The sequence below is a fragment of the Manis javanica genome, chromosome 8, assembly GCF_040802235.1.
Source record: "Manis javanica isolate MJ-LG chromosome 8, MJ_LKY, whole genome shotgun sequence".
NCBI classification, from domain to species: domain Eukaryota; kingdom Metazoa; phylum Chordata; class Mammalia; order Pholidota; family Manidae; genus Manis; species Manis javanica.
This window is the reverse complement of record NC_133163.1, coordinates 94,477,333-94,493,894: the sequence shown is the minus strand read 5'-3', so window position 1 is coordinate 94,493,894 and position 16,562 is coordinate 94,477,333. Positions and strand designations below refer to the sequence as shown.

The window sequence follows — 16,562 nt, the reverse complement described above, 5'->3', positions numbered from 1 at the left end:
TTGCTATTGAGAAGTTATGGAATATTTAAAAACTATATATACTTCTCAATTTCTTTACTCAGACTCAGGGAGTAAATTATGTAATTAGAATCATATTTAATCACTTCTTATAACACATGCATGGCAATAAAATTTATTTTTGAAACAAAATGGCCTCAGTGGTTTTGACATCAATCAGAAATGTGAAAAAATTATACATCTTTTCACATTATGTAGACAAATACTAACTTGTGGAAACAGTACCAAAAAAACCCTGCCCATCTAAAAAACAGGGAGGAAATCCTGTTTTTTAGATATATTGGCTATGGGCACAGAATTCAAGGTTTCTTTTCTTTTAAATCACATTTGATTCCCAACTTAAGTGCAAAACACTTCATATCTCATTTCAACTTCTCCTACTAATGATAGGTCCAAATATATCAAAATTACATTTTCAAAGCTCAAAACTTCTGGACTAGAGTTTAAAGTTTTAGTTGTTATGAGTTACATGAAATTCTAAGCTGGTTAGTAAATTAAAAAAGCTGGGCGAGAGGCTCTTTTGTGAACATTTAATCCATAAACACTGGCCTCCTATTTTCTAGAGTCACTCCTCTTCACGAGACCCTACAAATAAAATTCAGCCAGAGAAGAGAAATGTCAGTTTCTTGGAGAGATAATTTAAAAAATTAGCTAACAGTTAGCAGTTAAACAGAAGTAGTAGTTAAGAAAGCCTTAATTTATATAAGTGGGAACAGAGATCTATTCTGTATAAATAACATCTTTCAAGACTGAAATATAATATCTAACTGTAAGGTACCAATATTGTAACTATAATATCTACTTTTCCTGGAAGGCTTATAGAATTAGTCTTATTAACCTTAAAGTCACTCTAACAATGCTTGGGATATAAGTTTTTAAAAAGCAGATGTAAATATGTATTTATAACATAATTATATCCATATAAAAAACCAGAGTAGAATAAAAATATATCAAAGTGCTACCAGTGATTATATTTAGTGGTGGGATTCTGAGCATATTTTTTTCTCTACTTTCTAAATTTTAATGTAGAAAACAAAATGTGGCAATGATAAAAAAAATTTTCAAGGCACATGAATGTTTGCTGAGGTATATAAATAAAAGGTTTAACAATGTGCATAACACTAGCTATCGCATAGTATAACAATCAGGTATAAAAAGTAACTGATACACATAAAGTGCTTGCAGTTAATAATTATGTTTATATATTCTAGCCATTTTTTAGCGTTTTTTTAAATTTTTAACTGATACATAACATGGTGTAAGTTTACAATGTACATGTTGGTTGGATTCACTTATAGATTGTGAAATGATCACTACCAAACATTAGCTAAAGCCTCTATCACCTCCCACATAACTAATTGTCACTTCTTTTATGTGGTGAGAACATTTAAGATCTACTCTCTGAACAACTTTCAAGTAAATAATATTGTTAACTGTAATCACCATGCTGTATATTAGATCACCAAAACTTATTCATCTCATAACTGAGAGTTTGTGTCCTTTGACCAGTATTTCCTTTATTTCCCTCACCTCCCTCAGCCCCTGGTAATCACCATTCTACTCTGTTTCTATGAAATCAGTCAAGCCACATTTTAAATTTCTCTTCTTACTCTATTAATTCTATAATATGTAAACATGGTTGATTTCATAGTTTTTCATCTATTACTACCATGCAGATGAAGGCAATAAATCTGAGGCCAGATATCCCTAAATAACACATTCAGAATGTTACCTGATTCCTGGCCCTATCTTCTAGGACAAAGAGGGCTAGCTAGTGGTAGCAGAAACTGGCCTAAGCTGTGGATATTGATTGTCAGAGGCAATGAGACCTCAGCAGAAGGCAGGGACAAAAAGCCTTGGAGCTTATGGTTAGCCAGTTCAGTGAACCTGTGTTCAGGCAGGAAAGGTTCTGAAAGTGAGAAGTTACTGCAATTAAAAAAAAAATCAGCACTACCTAGAGCTACTAGGGAATGGACCTCAATTATCTTTAGTATGCATTCAGGCTTCTTTTTTTTACACAGTAAAATAAATAAGTTGCTAAGTTTACCTTCAGAATACACCCAAGGTCCAGTATGATTTCAAGATTTGGGATGGCTTCTTTGCCTCCCCACAAGCTTCTCACTAACAATATTTGAAATTCTTTTGTCAGGAAATAAAAGTTTACATTTCTAAATGAAGATAAAAAGCTTAAAATACAAATGACAAAGAAAAATAAAACATCAATACAAGTGAGTTTCAGTCCACTGAAATATCAGAATCTTCCGGGTTTGAATAAAGGGAAGGGATTATAAAGCAGGGAGCTAACTGGTGCTTTGAAGAGGTCAAAACAAAGACTTGAAAAGGGGAAAAGTAAACTGATCAGAAAACAAACTAAAGACAAAGTTTCCTATGTCACAATTTTACTTTCAACTGATTGTGTCTTTTCTTTCTCTTTTCTTTCCTGTACTTTCATCCCTGTGACTAATTTATTTATGTCATGTGTTTTCTTTATTTTGAACCCAAAGGTACTGTGTCTAGTGTACAGGTCACCACAGAATGTGCACAGCAACTTAACATGAGATCAGATCCACGGCTGATTGTGTAGGATGTTCTATCTCTGAGAGTAAGATGAGGGTATGTTATAGTAAGGCATGGCCAATTTAACTTGAAACTCTCAATTTACACTGAAAATACTAGGGAGGGATATAGCTAAGAAAGGGGTTCCCTAGGGCCAATTTCTACAGCAAAAAATTTCACTTCTAGATAATTTTGATTGTAAATTTTCTTTCAGTAATAGGTGAGTTACTCAAAATAAATCGGAGTATATTAGAATGTTAACTTATTATCTCAGGGTTAAAAACTCATTCCTTTTATTTCCAAGAAAATATTCACTAGCATTAGGTTTTCCTATGGTCTCAGTGTATATTAGTTCCATTACACCCTTAGTAATTTCAATGAAAATAGTCGAATATGGATTTTAAAGTTAACTTGTCTAGAAGTTAAGTTTCAGTAGAAATAGTTCCTAAGGTGCAAAAGTCACATTAATGAAATTCAATCTTAAGGGTCCAAGCTTCAGTACTTTCACAAAACCAAAAGCTATACAGTTACGAGTTCAAAATCAAAGCCTTTTTCTCTACTGAAGAGCATCATACAAATTTTAAAGTATTTCAAGATCTAATTCAATGCATATAGTAAAGCAAAGATTTTTAGTCAGTAATACAAGCTGTCATTTTCTTTGGCAAATACTTGCAGAAACCATAGAACTTCTTATTCAACTGATCTGTTACTATTTAATAAGAACTATACTTCAATGATAAGCAGAATAATTTGTAAAAATTGCTGACTGGAAGCAGCACTGACAGTGTGGCATCTTCTGTGGCATCCTAATGTGCTCCCATGAGTCAAAAAGAATAGAATATGGACACAAATACAAAGAAAACAAATGTGGCCACCCAAGGAAGCAAATTTTTAATAGAAAGTCAAAGATGTTCTAAATCAGAGATATGCTTTAGTCATCTCCTATCACTTCACCTAAGTGGGAAAAAAAACAAAAAACGAACAATCAAAAAAACAGGTTCCTTCCTGGTTTCTTTCAGGTCTCCTGTTCCCAGAGTATCTAAAACATCAAGCCTGGAGGATCCCAAAGCATCCCCAGACCTGAATGGGTTATTTTAGCATATTGACAGCACAAAAGGATCACCCATTACCTTTTCCCTAGAAATTTGGTAGTCTCTGAAGCTACAGTTTGATTTTTCTTTGAGAATTCCTTTAACATTACATTGCAAAAATCTGTCTATAGCAGATTTATTTAAAATGCAGGTCTGTCTAAAATGCAGACCTCAAATTTTAACTTGCATTTATTACATATTAAGCAACACTAAAATTTGTTCAGTCTATATTCAGACAAAAGGATAAGTGTTTTGTCATTAGAGGAGTTGAATTCAAAAATTTTATTTCATTTAGCTGTCTATTTCTTAATTCTTGAGGATTTTAGAGATTTAGTGACTTTTATCTACCTTTAATCTGTAATTAAGTTTCTTACCCTTTAAATGATGTATGTCTGCCATCTGATATGATATGTTGCTCTGTAGTTTAATCTGAAAAAAAAATTGTTTTCATTTTACTAAAGAATATGTAGTTTTGTTCATATTTTCTTTTGCTCATATTCACTTTGAGCTTGATCATAAATGCAAGAGAAATTAAGTTATATATACCCCACCACTTTCCAAAAAAAATGAGATAAATTCTGCATTTTGTAATACTCATTTTAAATTTGCCCAATATTTAATATGTAGTAAAACAACTTACAAAAGTTTTAAAATTTAAGCTGAATATTGCTTAATAATGTATTATTCAATATCTTACCAGAAGAGAACTCTTACTAACTCTGTATTAAGAAAAGGATTGTTTGAATTAATTATTATCATGTTAAATCAAAAGTAATGAATGCTTATCAAGCTCCTATAATATTACATGACATACTACACAGCTGTGGTCACTGCTCTCAAGGAGCCAGTATAAATGAACACTAGGAACTTAAAAGATTACCAAAATATGACTCAATTTAAGCTTTAAAAGAAGGCTTTGTATAGCCAGGATGTCATACACAAAAGAACAACTATGTCTCAGTTCTAGCTTAAACAGATTTCACCTAATTGTAAAATGCAACTAAAATATCATTACAAAAAGTTCTCTTGTCAACCTCAACAGCAACTTTACTTTAAAAGATGCAGATTCATACCGACCAGAAGCAACAACATGAGTAGCAAATGATTATAATAAATACCACCTCAATCTCTAAAGAAAAAGTTTGAAACTTTGTAGTTTGAAAAAATTGTACACACACAGGAAATTGCAAAGATAGCACAGAGAAGTCCCATGTACCCTTCACATAACTTCCCTGAATGGGTACATCTTATAATGATAGTACATCAAAACCAGGAAACTGACATTGTACAATGTATGTATATAGTTCTATGTCATTTTTATAGTATGTACAGATTCATTTAACCACTATCAAAATTAAGACACAGAACTATTCTATCATCACAAAGATCTCCCTCAGGCTATCCTTTAGAGTCAAATTTATCCTTCCTTCCCCCACATTCCTAATCCCTGGCAACCACTAATTTGTTCTCCATCTCTGTGATTTTGTCATTTCAAGAATGTTATAAATATGGAATCATATAGTATGTGACCTTTAGAGATTTTTTTCTGCTCAGCATAATACATAGTTATTGACTATATCAAGAGTTTGTTCCTTTTATTGCTGAATAGTATTCCATGACAGAAAGTACTAAAGTTTGCTTAAATATTCAACTACTATGGAACATTTTGGTGGTTTCTAATTTTGGCTGCTATAAACACAGCTACTATGAAAAACCAAGTACATTAGTTCCCATTTCTCTGGGATATATGCCAGGAGTAAGACTGCTGGGTTGTATCACAAGTAATGTATAGTTTTTTAAGAAACTGCCACACTAATTTCTGGAGTAGCCAAGCCATTTTCAATTATATTTTTAAGAACTTTATTGTGCCAAGGTACTGATGGAAGAGTATAAATCAATTAGAAAACATGAGAGCAGTTGCAAGGAAATCAGTAGGCAACATAGCATCTAAAGAGTATAATTACTGTAGGAATTTAGAGAAGATTCCTAGCTGTTAGATCACAGAAAGCTTCAGGGAAAGCGTTTTATCTGAATTAAGCATTGAAGACTAAGTAAAACTTTAAGTAGAATACTGCATATCAGATAAAGGAGACAGCAGGAGAAAAGGTACAGAGGCAAGAAAGCATGAGACATATATGCAGAGCCCACCAAAGTAGTGTTTGGCTACAACATACGACACAAGGGAAAGAACGGTATGAAAAAAGGTTGGGGAAAAAAAACCACAAAGTGCCCTTCAATGGCCAACAGGCAAACGAAAAGATGCTCCAATTCTCTGATCATCAGGGAAATGCAAACCAAAACCACACTGAGATATCACCTCACATTAGTTAGAATGCCCACTATCCAAAAGAAATAACAAGTGTTGGTGAGGATTTGGACAAAAGGGAACCCTTGTGCACTGTTGGTGGGAATGTAAACTGGTGTAGCCACTATGGAAAGAAGTATGTAGGTTCTTCAAAAATCTAAAAATAGAAATACCATTCAACCCAGCAATTTCAGTTCTAGGAATTTATCAGAAAAAACCCTGATGTAAAAAGGTATATGTACCCCTGTACACTGACGCATTATTTACAATAGCCAAGATATGGAAGCAACCAAAGTGTCCATCCATAAATGAATGGATAAAGAAGATGTGGTACATATATGCAATGGAATATTATTAAGTATAAAAAAGAAATCCTGCCATTTAAAATAACATGGATGGACCTAGAGGGTATTCTGTTAAGTGAAATAAGCAAAGTGGAGAAAGACAAATACCACATGATTTCACTTATTTATCGAATATAAAAACAAAACAAAATAAACAAAATAGCAGTAGATTCAGACACTGAAAAGGGATTGGTGGTTACCACGGGGAAAAGGTTGGGTGGGTGGGTGTGGAGGGTGAGGGGGATAAAAGGGCAAAAAAATTCTTAATCATAATATAAGTTGGTCATGGGGATAGTAGTACAGCATGGAGAATATAGCCAATGATTAACATCTTCCTGTTTCAACATATAGTAACTGCACTAGTGGGGATGAGGATTTAATAATATGGGTAACTGTTTGAACCACTGTGTTGGATACTTGAAGCCAATATAAGATTGTTTAGCAATGATAATTCAATTTTTAGAAAAAGGGGGGGCCTTCAGTCTCAAGTGGACTTTTGAATTTCAAATGAAAGTCTATCCACAAACACATAACTAAAGTAAGTATACCTGCTCTAATAGAAGCAGGAGTGGGAGTTTGGGGGGTCCCCTTTTTTTTCTTGTACAGTTCTGGGGGCTTCAAAGAATAATGTTTAAAATACAATGCTGATGTTCAGCCATAAAAAGGAATGAAGTGCTGGTAAGTGCTGCAAAATGAATGAGCCTTGAAAACATTATATATGCCAAGTGGAGGAAGCCAGTCATGAAAGGACAAATATTGTGTGTTTCCACTGACATGAAATTTCCAGGTTAGGCAAATCCATAGAGGCAGAAGGTAGATTAGTGGCTTCCAGGGGCTGGGAGGAAGAGAGAATGAAGAGTGACCTCTTAAAGGGAATGTGCTTTCTTTCTGGGTTGATGAATGTTCTGGAATTTGTGGTAATGGATGCACAACACTGTGAATATACTAAAAACCACTGAATGTTACAACTTAAAAGGGTGAATTTTATGGAAATGAATTACATCTCACTTTTTTAATGCAAAAAGAAAAATGCTGAGGATACTTTAGGGCACCATAAAGGAAACTGGGGATAAAATAATGAACAAACACTGGGTACTCAAGGGGATTATTATTTAGCAGAGGCAGTCAAATAAGTAGGCAATTACAGTACAGTAAAATAAATGCTATTATTGGGTTCTACAGATGATGGGAGAACTTAGGAGAAGCACTTAAATCCAGCCTTGGAAGAATGGGGGGAGGCTTCTGGAGATGATGATAGCTGGAAAAAGTCCAGCAGGAAGAGCAGTGTTTAGCCAGGCAGAAGCAGGGAAAGAGTAAGGAGGAAATACACTTCAAGCCATGTGTCAAAACTCAGAAGTGAAAAGCACTGTACATTACAGAAATTGCAAGCAGTTCTAAGCAGCTCAAAAGAGAATTAGGGGAAAGCGATATGAAGTACTGCTAGAAAGGTAAGCAAGGTCCAAATTATGAAGCATCTTGCCAAAGGATATGGATAGATTCTACTGGCTATGGTCAATCCTTAAAGGACTTAAAGCAATGTAGTGAGATCCAATTTATAATGTAGAAAAGTCAATCTGGCTTCAGTGGGATGAGCAGACCAGACTAAAGAGGGAGACCAGGTGGGAGAGAGGGAGAACAGGAGACTATTACTGTATTCCAGGAGACAGAGAATGTTGGTCTAAGCCAGGGGTGCACGAACTGTGGCCTATAAGCCAAATCTGGCCTGCTGCCTGTTTTTGTAGGGATGGTAAACTAAGTATGGCTTTTACACTTTTAAATTTTTGGGGGAGGTGGAGGAATCAAAAAAGAACAATATTTCATGAATTATATGAAATTCAAATTTCAATGTCTATAAAGTTTTATAGGAAAACAGCCACACCCATTCATTTACATATTGTCTAAGTTGCTTTGGAGCTACAGTGATTGTAGCAAAGACTGCAAGGCCTGCAAGCCCAAAGTATTTATTCTCTGACAAATGGATAAAGATGTGTTACACATGGATAAACACAAACACCATTTGCTCTAAAAAATTGGAATCTAAAAAATAAAACAGAGTAGAAACAGAGTCATAAACATGGAGAACAAACTGGTGATCGTCATGGTGGAGGGGGAAGGGAGTGGGCAAAATAGGTAAAGGAGATAAAAAGAGACAACCTTCCAATTCAGTCTACAGACTACAAATATAGAAAAGGATTACATAGGCAATACTGCTTTATTTTTATCACTGTAATTGTTTTTCAATCATCTTTATTGAGAATGGAGACACTGATCCCAAAGGCTCATATATAAAGTCCTCATATTTCAAAACCTCATATTTCAAAAGGAACAGTATATTTTGCATAATATTTAAGAGAAAACCACAGCTTGCTTAAATAAAAGCCTTTTCTTAATCCAAGCATAATACATTTATTTCCCACCCCATTCTTTTGCCATGTAAGGATTTTTCAGATAGGTTCTTAGACCCCCTTTGCGGCATAGTGTTCCCTTGGCATCGCATGTTCTCTATTATTTCTGCCATTCTTTCCAGAAGGATTCTTACAAAAACATTAACATTCAGTGTTTAGTGTTAAAAGCAGGTATCAGTTACCAATTTCTCTCATTTCCTATTAATACTAGTTTCATTGCGTCTAAGTTATCTCACCTTCTGTATGCCTTTGAACAGAGGTGCCAAGGATTTGCTCAAAGATCTCACACAGCCCAGCTGGTAGATCATTAAACACAGAAGGTTCTCTTCCCTCTACAGTAATTTTATTATATTACTCACTTTCAGAATCGAGATGTCTGCTACTAAATTATCTGTTCATCTTTGTTGACACTGCAATGTTACAGGCATCTGGTCCCTCTTCTCCCTACATATATACCATCCCCAAATTCTTATGCAGCTCCTAAAATGGTTTGAGAAAGAATTCTAACATCAGTGTTGTCCTTTTAAAGAAATCTGAATGTGTTTTCACCTACCATGACATTTCATTCCCTTGTATTCCTGCAAAATCTAAGAATGTAAAGCAATCATTTAATTTTAGCCTTGATCTTTTCTACTATTTGAGTCCATTTATAAAGACTTCTTCCATTTGGTTCTGACTTTTAATATTTGCTTCAATTTCTTCAACTCTGTTTTTCTTTCCTTTTGTGCTTTTCATTAATCATTTCTGCACTATGTCTCTTTAGTTCTTTAACTCCTTTGGCTTTAACCCCTCCTCTGAGAGCCGTCACTTCTATTAATATTTCTATCATCTCATCACCTTCAAGTGGAAGGCTGGCTTCCCTTCTGATTATTCCTTCTCATAGTTTTAATTTCCTTGTGTTCTAAGAGGAATTTGCTTCTTTTTCCACCTGTCAAGAAATTAATTGGAGTTACTACTATTTCATGATTGGAAAAAAAGGTGTTTTATTTTGCCACATATTCTCTGTGTTGAACTGGCAATGCTTTAGGAATACTCTTTTTTTTTCTAAATATGTTCCAGACAGATAACAGTACATAAATTCTAAGAAGCATTCTTTATCCCTCATTTTACAAAGGGATTCCCATTTTCTGGCTTCACAGATCCCTTTTTGGTTACTTTCTGACTTTTCCCAAAATATCCTTATTTACAACATGCAAGAAAGATGTCAAATAATTACTTTTCTCTTTCAAATTTCTTTGGGGATGAGAGGCATGTGTAGGTAGGTAGACAGAGAGATAGGCAAATAGACATTCACAAACACAGATCCCTTGCCTAATTTACCTCTATGGTCAGATTCCAACCCAGGTTCCAATATGCCCTTCAAAAAACCCACAAATATTCAAAATGCCTTCTGTGGCTTCAGTCTACTGGGAAGAGCCTCATATTCAATCCTTTCAAAATCAAAACTTTATTTTATCACATGCAGTTCTACTTCCAACAGAAATGTCACCTTGCTTCTTTTCTACACCCATGGTTTCTCAGAAATGAGAAGTCCATGAGAACAGGAACTACATCTCTCACTCGTCTTTGTGTGTCCATGATCTACCACATTACCTCATACCTATAAATACTCAATAAATGTCTATTGAATGATTCCCTAGACTTTCATGTTCCATTCTGTGCATACTACAAACTCTTCTACCTTAATTTGTACTTTATCCATATTTGTATAATTCTAATCATCCTTCAAGACTTCTTCCAAACTCCCTCATTTATTATCCCTTCTTAACAACTTGATTGCCTTAGGAAGTTACCTCTCCCTTCTGCAATACTCATTTCTGTGGGATTTGGAGTCCATCAATAATAGGCCAATTATCCATGATCCCTTTGGCCTTTTCCATGTTAATCTCTTAAAATGTGTTAACTGCTCTGAGACCTCTTCTTTTTTCCTCTCTTCTGAGGCATGTGTTTTTTCTCAATTAAGGTATTATTGATATACACTCTCATGATGGTTTCACATGAAAAAACAATGTGGTTACTAGTCACACATATTATCATATCCCCCTCATACCCCATTGCAGTCACTGCCCATCAGTATAGTAAGATGAGGCACGTGTTCTTATCTCTTCTTTTCAGTAAGAATCATCTTCTGGTATTTTCTTAAAGCACTGCTTTCTCATCCTCAGCTGCTTCATCTATTTTCCTCTAATATTTCTTCACCCAATATCTAAAACTTAATCTTTATATTTTACCACCCCTTTTTAAAGCCCTTCTAATGCTTCCCATCCCACAGGGCTACTGCGAATTAATTTTGGCAGTTCTTCCCAGCTCAGTTGCTCTGCTTCTCTTTTCATTCTGGGAACTTGAAAATAGCTCAGCTGTGCATGTTTCACTTTCATTACCACCTGTTCTAGGGCAATCAGCACAACCGTGACCACTGATCCCAAAGGTTATATACAACTGGCTTTTTACAGATGTCACTTCTGGCTCATTTTTCTCCACACCAGAAACATTTTTCCTGGTTATATTTCATACTCAGATGATTCTAGAGACAACCCTATCCTCTGTAACATAACTGACAAATCTGGCTGGTGCTCAGAATCACCTGGGGAGATTTAACAAGCACATATTCTTGCATTCACCACACCACTCCAATGTGATTCAGTAGTCCAGGGATGGGTCCAGGAATCTTTTTTTTAAAAAGTTCAAGTGATTCTGTTTCTAGGTATTACCCTGATTCAACAAGATACATGCACACCTATGTTTATTGCCACATTACTTACAATAGTCAAGATATGAAAGCAACTAAAGTGTCCATCAATAGATGAATAAAGATGTGGTACATATACATAATGGAATATTATTCAGCCATTAAAAAAAGAAACCCTGCCATTTGTGACAACATGGATGGACCTAGATGGTATCATGCTAAGTAAATAAGCTAGGCAAAGAAAGACAAATATCATATGACTTCACTTATTTGTGGAGTCTAAGAACAAAGCAAAACAGAATGAACAAAACAGCAGTAGACTCATGACACTGAGGAATGACTGGTGGTTACAATGGGGGAGAGACTGGGATGAGTAGGTGGGGAGAGTGAGGGAGATAAAGGGGCATGAAAATTCTCAATCATAATATAAGATGGTCATGAGGATGGATGGTAGTACAGCATGAAGAATACAGCTAATGATTCTGAAACATCTTCTGTGTTGACAGACAGTAACTGCACTAGTGGGGGTAAGGATTTAATAGTATAGGTAACTGTTGAACCACTGTGTTGTATATTTGAAACCAACACAAGATTGTATATCAATGATACTTCAATTTAAAAAAAGACAGTATATCAACTATACTCAATTAAAAAAAAAAGGAAAAAACAGTTCAAGTGATTCTGTAAGTAGCCAGGTTTAATGATTGCTCATCTACAATATGCCTTTGGTTAGCACCCACGTAGGGAAAATGAAAGTTCTTATGGCCAGGATCCTCCCTTGACCTTAAAATACCTGATGAGTACTTTGGCTACTGCTATGCTAATACTTACACACCCATTGGCAATGAGCCATTACTGTGGGTGTTACTATATAAAGAGCTCTGCCCAGAGGCAGAGAGGGAGCCAGGACTGCAAATGCCCCAAAGGCAAACAAGATTCCAGCAATGGACCTCCCACAGTGAGAATAAAGCTTGGCATAAGCCCTTTTATCCCTAACATTCAGTTGTTGTTACTCCTTCTCACCAAATTCAGAGTGAACTTGCCCAGGGGCAACCCTCTCAGGCAAGACAGTGTGCAACAGCTGGTTAAAATGGAGTACAGTTAATAATAATTAGGGATATTACATGCTTCTTTTGTGCCAGATCTTGTCTTAAGTGTTTTACATATACTATTGTATTAAATCCTCAAAACTACCCTATGAGGTAGACTCTCCATTTCACAGATGAGGAAACTGTGACCTATATATAACAAATGCTTACAGTACATTCTGGATATTCTCCCAAGCAGTCCCAGACCAGAGTCTGTGCTCAAGAACACCATGCATATACTAGATCAGACAGGTGATTAACATTTTTTCTTGCCACTCCTACATTGCCTATATGATATTCAGTCAACATTCCAAACACACCTGCAACTTTAAATTGACTGGACAAACAATTAGTCTCTCTTGAAGCAAATGTTTAGGCTGTACCTACTTACATTTTTAAAGAGAATAAGCGAGGTCTTTGGTCTTGGTGTAATGAATCATCACAGTGTTTTTTATTTACTAATTTATTTTTATTTAATCAGTCATTTATAAACCATTTACTGAGTATAACTCTGGGAAAAAAATAAGCTACCAGCACAGGGAAAATTACCTTTAAAGCTGAAATCAGTCAAAGGGAGAAATAATGTGGAAGAAACCAATTTAGTGCTTATAAGAAGTTGTTCACTTTGTCGGATTAAACATGGCAGCATGAGAGGTGAGACAGAGGCTTCCTCCTAAAACCACATATAATACGAAAATATAATTAACACAACTAACCCTGAGAGAGCAAAAGGAAAGAGGACTGCACCAGACTATATACACCTGGAGAAAAGAGCAGACCTCACAGAACAGGGTAACGTACAAAAGCTGTGGCCCGGCGGGACCCAGGCCCTTCCACGACCCCAGCTCACTGGCAGAAGAGAAACTGAGCAGAGGAAGTGGAAGCCTGGGACTGCTGAATACCTAGCTCTGGAGATGTGCTCTGGGAGCACAAACCTACATTTCATCATGCTTTCATCATACTCTCATGATTACGGGGTTGCAAAGCGGGGACAGGCAGAGTTCCTGGGCAGACTGAGATTCCAGCTGCTTGTGGAAAGCAGGGATCTATATCCAGCTGCTCTGGAACAAAAGCTTATCTCTGTGTGCTCGGCCCATTGGTTCAGGCAGCAGAGGCAGGCATAGCAGCAGGAAACAGCTCTTTCCTCCACCCAGGCACCAATACCATTCCCCTGTGACCCCCAACATTGCTTCATGGGCTGAGGAGCTACAGAAAGTAGAGAATCTGGACACTAGAGGGCGCCATATACAAATATGAAATGCCAAAGGAATCTGGTCTAGAGCAAAATTATTAATACAACTCCCGAGAAAAATTTAAATAAGATGGACCTCGTACCTCTTCCTGAAAGGGAGTTCAAAATAAAAATCATTAACATGCTCCTGGAGGTACGGAAAGATATTCAAGAACTCAGGAATGAATTCCGGTCAGAGAACCAATCGTTGAAGAGCACAATGGAGGGTATAAAAAACAGACTGGATACAGTGGAGGAGATGATAAATAAAATATAAACCAGAGAAGAGAAATACAAAGAAGCTGAGGCACAGAGAGAAAAAAGGATCTCTAAGAATGAAAGAATACTGAGAGAAATCGGTGACCAATCCAAACGGAACAACATTTGCATTATAGGGATACCAGAAGAAGAAGAGAGAGAGAAAGGGATAGAAAGTGTCTTTGAGGAGGTAATTGCTGAAAACCTCCCCAGTCTGGAGAAGGAGATACTCTCTCAGGCCATAGAGATTCACAGATCTCCCAAAACAAGGGACCCAAGCAAGACAACATCAAGATATACAGTAATTAAAATGGCAAAGATCAAGGATAAGGACAGACTATTAAAAGCAGCCAGAGAAAGAAATAAAATCACATACAAAGGAAAGGCCTTTAGGCTACCATCAGACTTCTCAGCAGAAACCTTACAGGCCAGAAGAGAGTGGCATGATGTATTTAATGCAATGAAGCAGAAGGGCCTCGAAACAAGATTATGTTATCCAGCAAGATTATCATTTAAATTTGAAGGGGGGATTAAACAATTTCCAGATAAGCAAAAGCTGAGAGAATTTACCTCCCACAAACCACCTCTAAGTCTATTATGGAGGGACTTTTATAGATTAGATGCAAGTGTACCTAAAGTTTAATAGCTGTCACCAGAGGAAATAAAACCACAGTAAAGAAAGTAAAAGAGCTAATTACTAAGCAAATGCAAAATTAAATTAACTATCTCCAAGTCAATCAAGGGATAGACAAAAAGTACAAAAAAATGATACCTAATATATAAAGAATGGAGGAGGAAGAAAAAAGAGGAGAAAAAAGAAAAGAACCTTTAGATTGTGTTTGTAATAGCATGTTAAGTGAGTTAAGTTAGACTCTTAAATAGTAAGGAAGTTAACTTTGAACCTTTGGTAACCACAGATCTAAAGTCTGACATGGCAATAAGTGCATAACTATCAATAATCACCCTAAATGTAAATGGATTGAATGCACCAATCAAAAGACACAGTCACTGAATGGATAAAAAAACAAAACCCATCTATATGCTGCCTACAAGGGACTCACTTTAAACCCAAAGACATACACAGATTAAAAGTGAAGGGATGGAAAAAGATATTTCATGCAACTAATAGGCAGAAAAAAGCAGGAGTTGCAGTAATTATATCAGACATAATAGACTACAAAACAAAGAAAGTGACAAGAGACAAAGAAGGACATTACATAATGATAAAGGGGTCAATCCAACAAGAAGATATAACCATTATAAATATTTATGCTTCCAACACAGGAGTACCTACATATGTGAAACAAATACTAACACAATTAAAAGGGGAAATAGAATGCAATGCATTTATTCTAGGAGACGTCAACACGCCACTCACTCTGAAGGACAGATCAACCAGACAGAAGATAAGTAAGGAGAGAGAGGCACTTAACAACACAATAGAACAGATGGACCTAACAGACATCTATAGAACTCTACACCCAAAAGCAACAGAATACACATTCCTCTCAAGTGCACATGGAAGATTTTCAAGAATAGATCATGTACTAGGCCATAAAAAGAGCCTCAGTAAATTAAAAAAGACTGAAATTGTACCAACCAGTTTCTCAGATCACAAAGGTATGAAACTAGAAATAAATGATGCAAAGAAAATGAAAAATCCCACAAACACATGGAGCCTTCACAACATGCTCCTAAATAACCAATGGATCAATGACCAAATAAAAACAGAGATCAAGTAATATATGGAGATAAATAACAACAATAATTCAATACAGCAAAATCTGTGCAACGCATCCAAGGCTGTGCTAAAAGGAAAGTATATTGCAATACAGGCCTACCTCAAGAAAGAAGAACAATACCATATAAGAAATCTAAACTCACAATTAATGAAACTAGAAAAAGAACAACAAATGAGGCCTAAAGTCAGTAGAGGGAGGGACATAATAAAGATTGGAGCAGAAATAAATAAAATTGAGAAGAATAAAATAGAATCAATGAAAGTAAAACCTGGTTCGTTGAGAAAATAAACAAATAGATAAACCCTAGCCAGACCCATCAAAAAAAAAGAGAGTCTACTCACATAAACAGAATCAGAAATGAGAAAGGAAAAATCACTATGGACAGCACACAAATACAAAGAATTATTTGAGAATACTATGAAAAATTATATGCTAACAAACTGGATAACCTAGAAAAAATGACCAACTTTGTAGAAAAATACAACCTTCCAAAGCTGACCAAGGAAGAAACAGAAAATCTGAACACACAAATTACCAGCAATGAAATTGAACTGGAAATCAAAAACCTACCTAAGAACAAAACTCCTGGACCGGATGGCTTCACTCCTGAATTTTATCAAACATTTAGTGAAGACCTAATACCCATTCTCCTTAAAGTTTTCCAAAAAATAGAAGAGGAGGGAATACTTTCAAACTCATTCTATGAGGCTGGCATGACTCTAACACCAAAACCAGGCAAAGACACACAAAAAAAGAAAATTACAGACCAATACGCTTGATGAACATAGATGCAAAAATACTCAACAAATATTAGCAAACCAAATTCAAAAATACA

General features: G+C 35.7%; 1 protein-coding gene across 2 annotated transcripts in view; it reads right to left on the bottom strand.

Annotated features, from left to right (window-relative positions):
* The window catches only part of GOLM2 (golgi membrane protein 2), a 163,324-nt gene that overhangs the window by 96,080 nt on the left and 50,682 nt on the right, over positions 1 to 16,562 (bottom strand). For both annotated transcript variants that reach the window (XM_037022156.2, XM_037022157.2), the window contains exon 2: positions 4,040 to 4,094. In XM_037022156.2, coding sequence (XP_036878051.1) covers positions 4,040 to 4,094 — 55 coding nt within the window. The remainder of the gene's footprint in view (positions 1 to 4,039; positions 4,095 to 16,562) is intronic.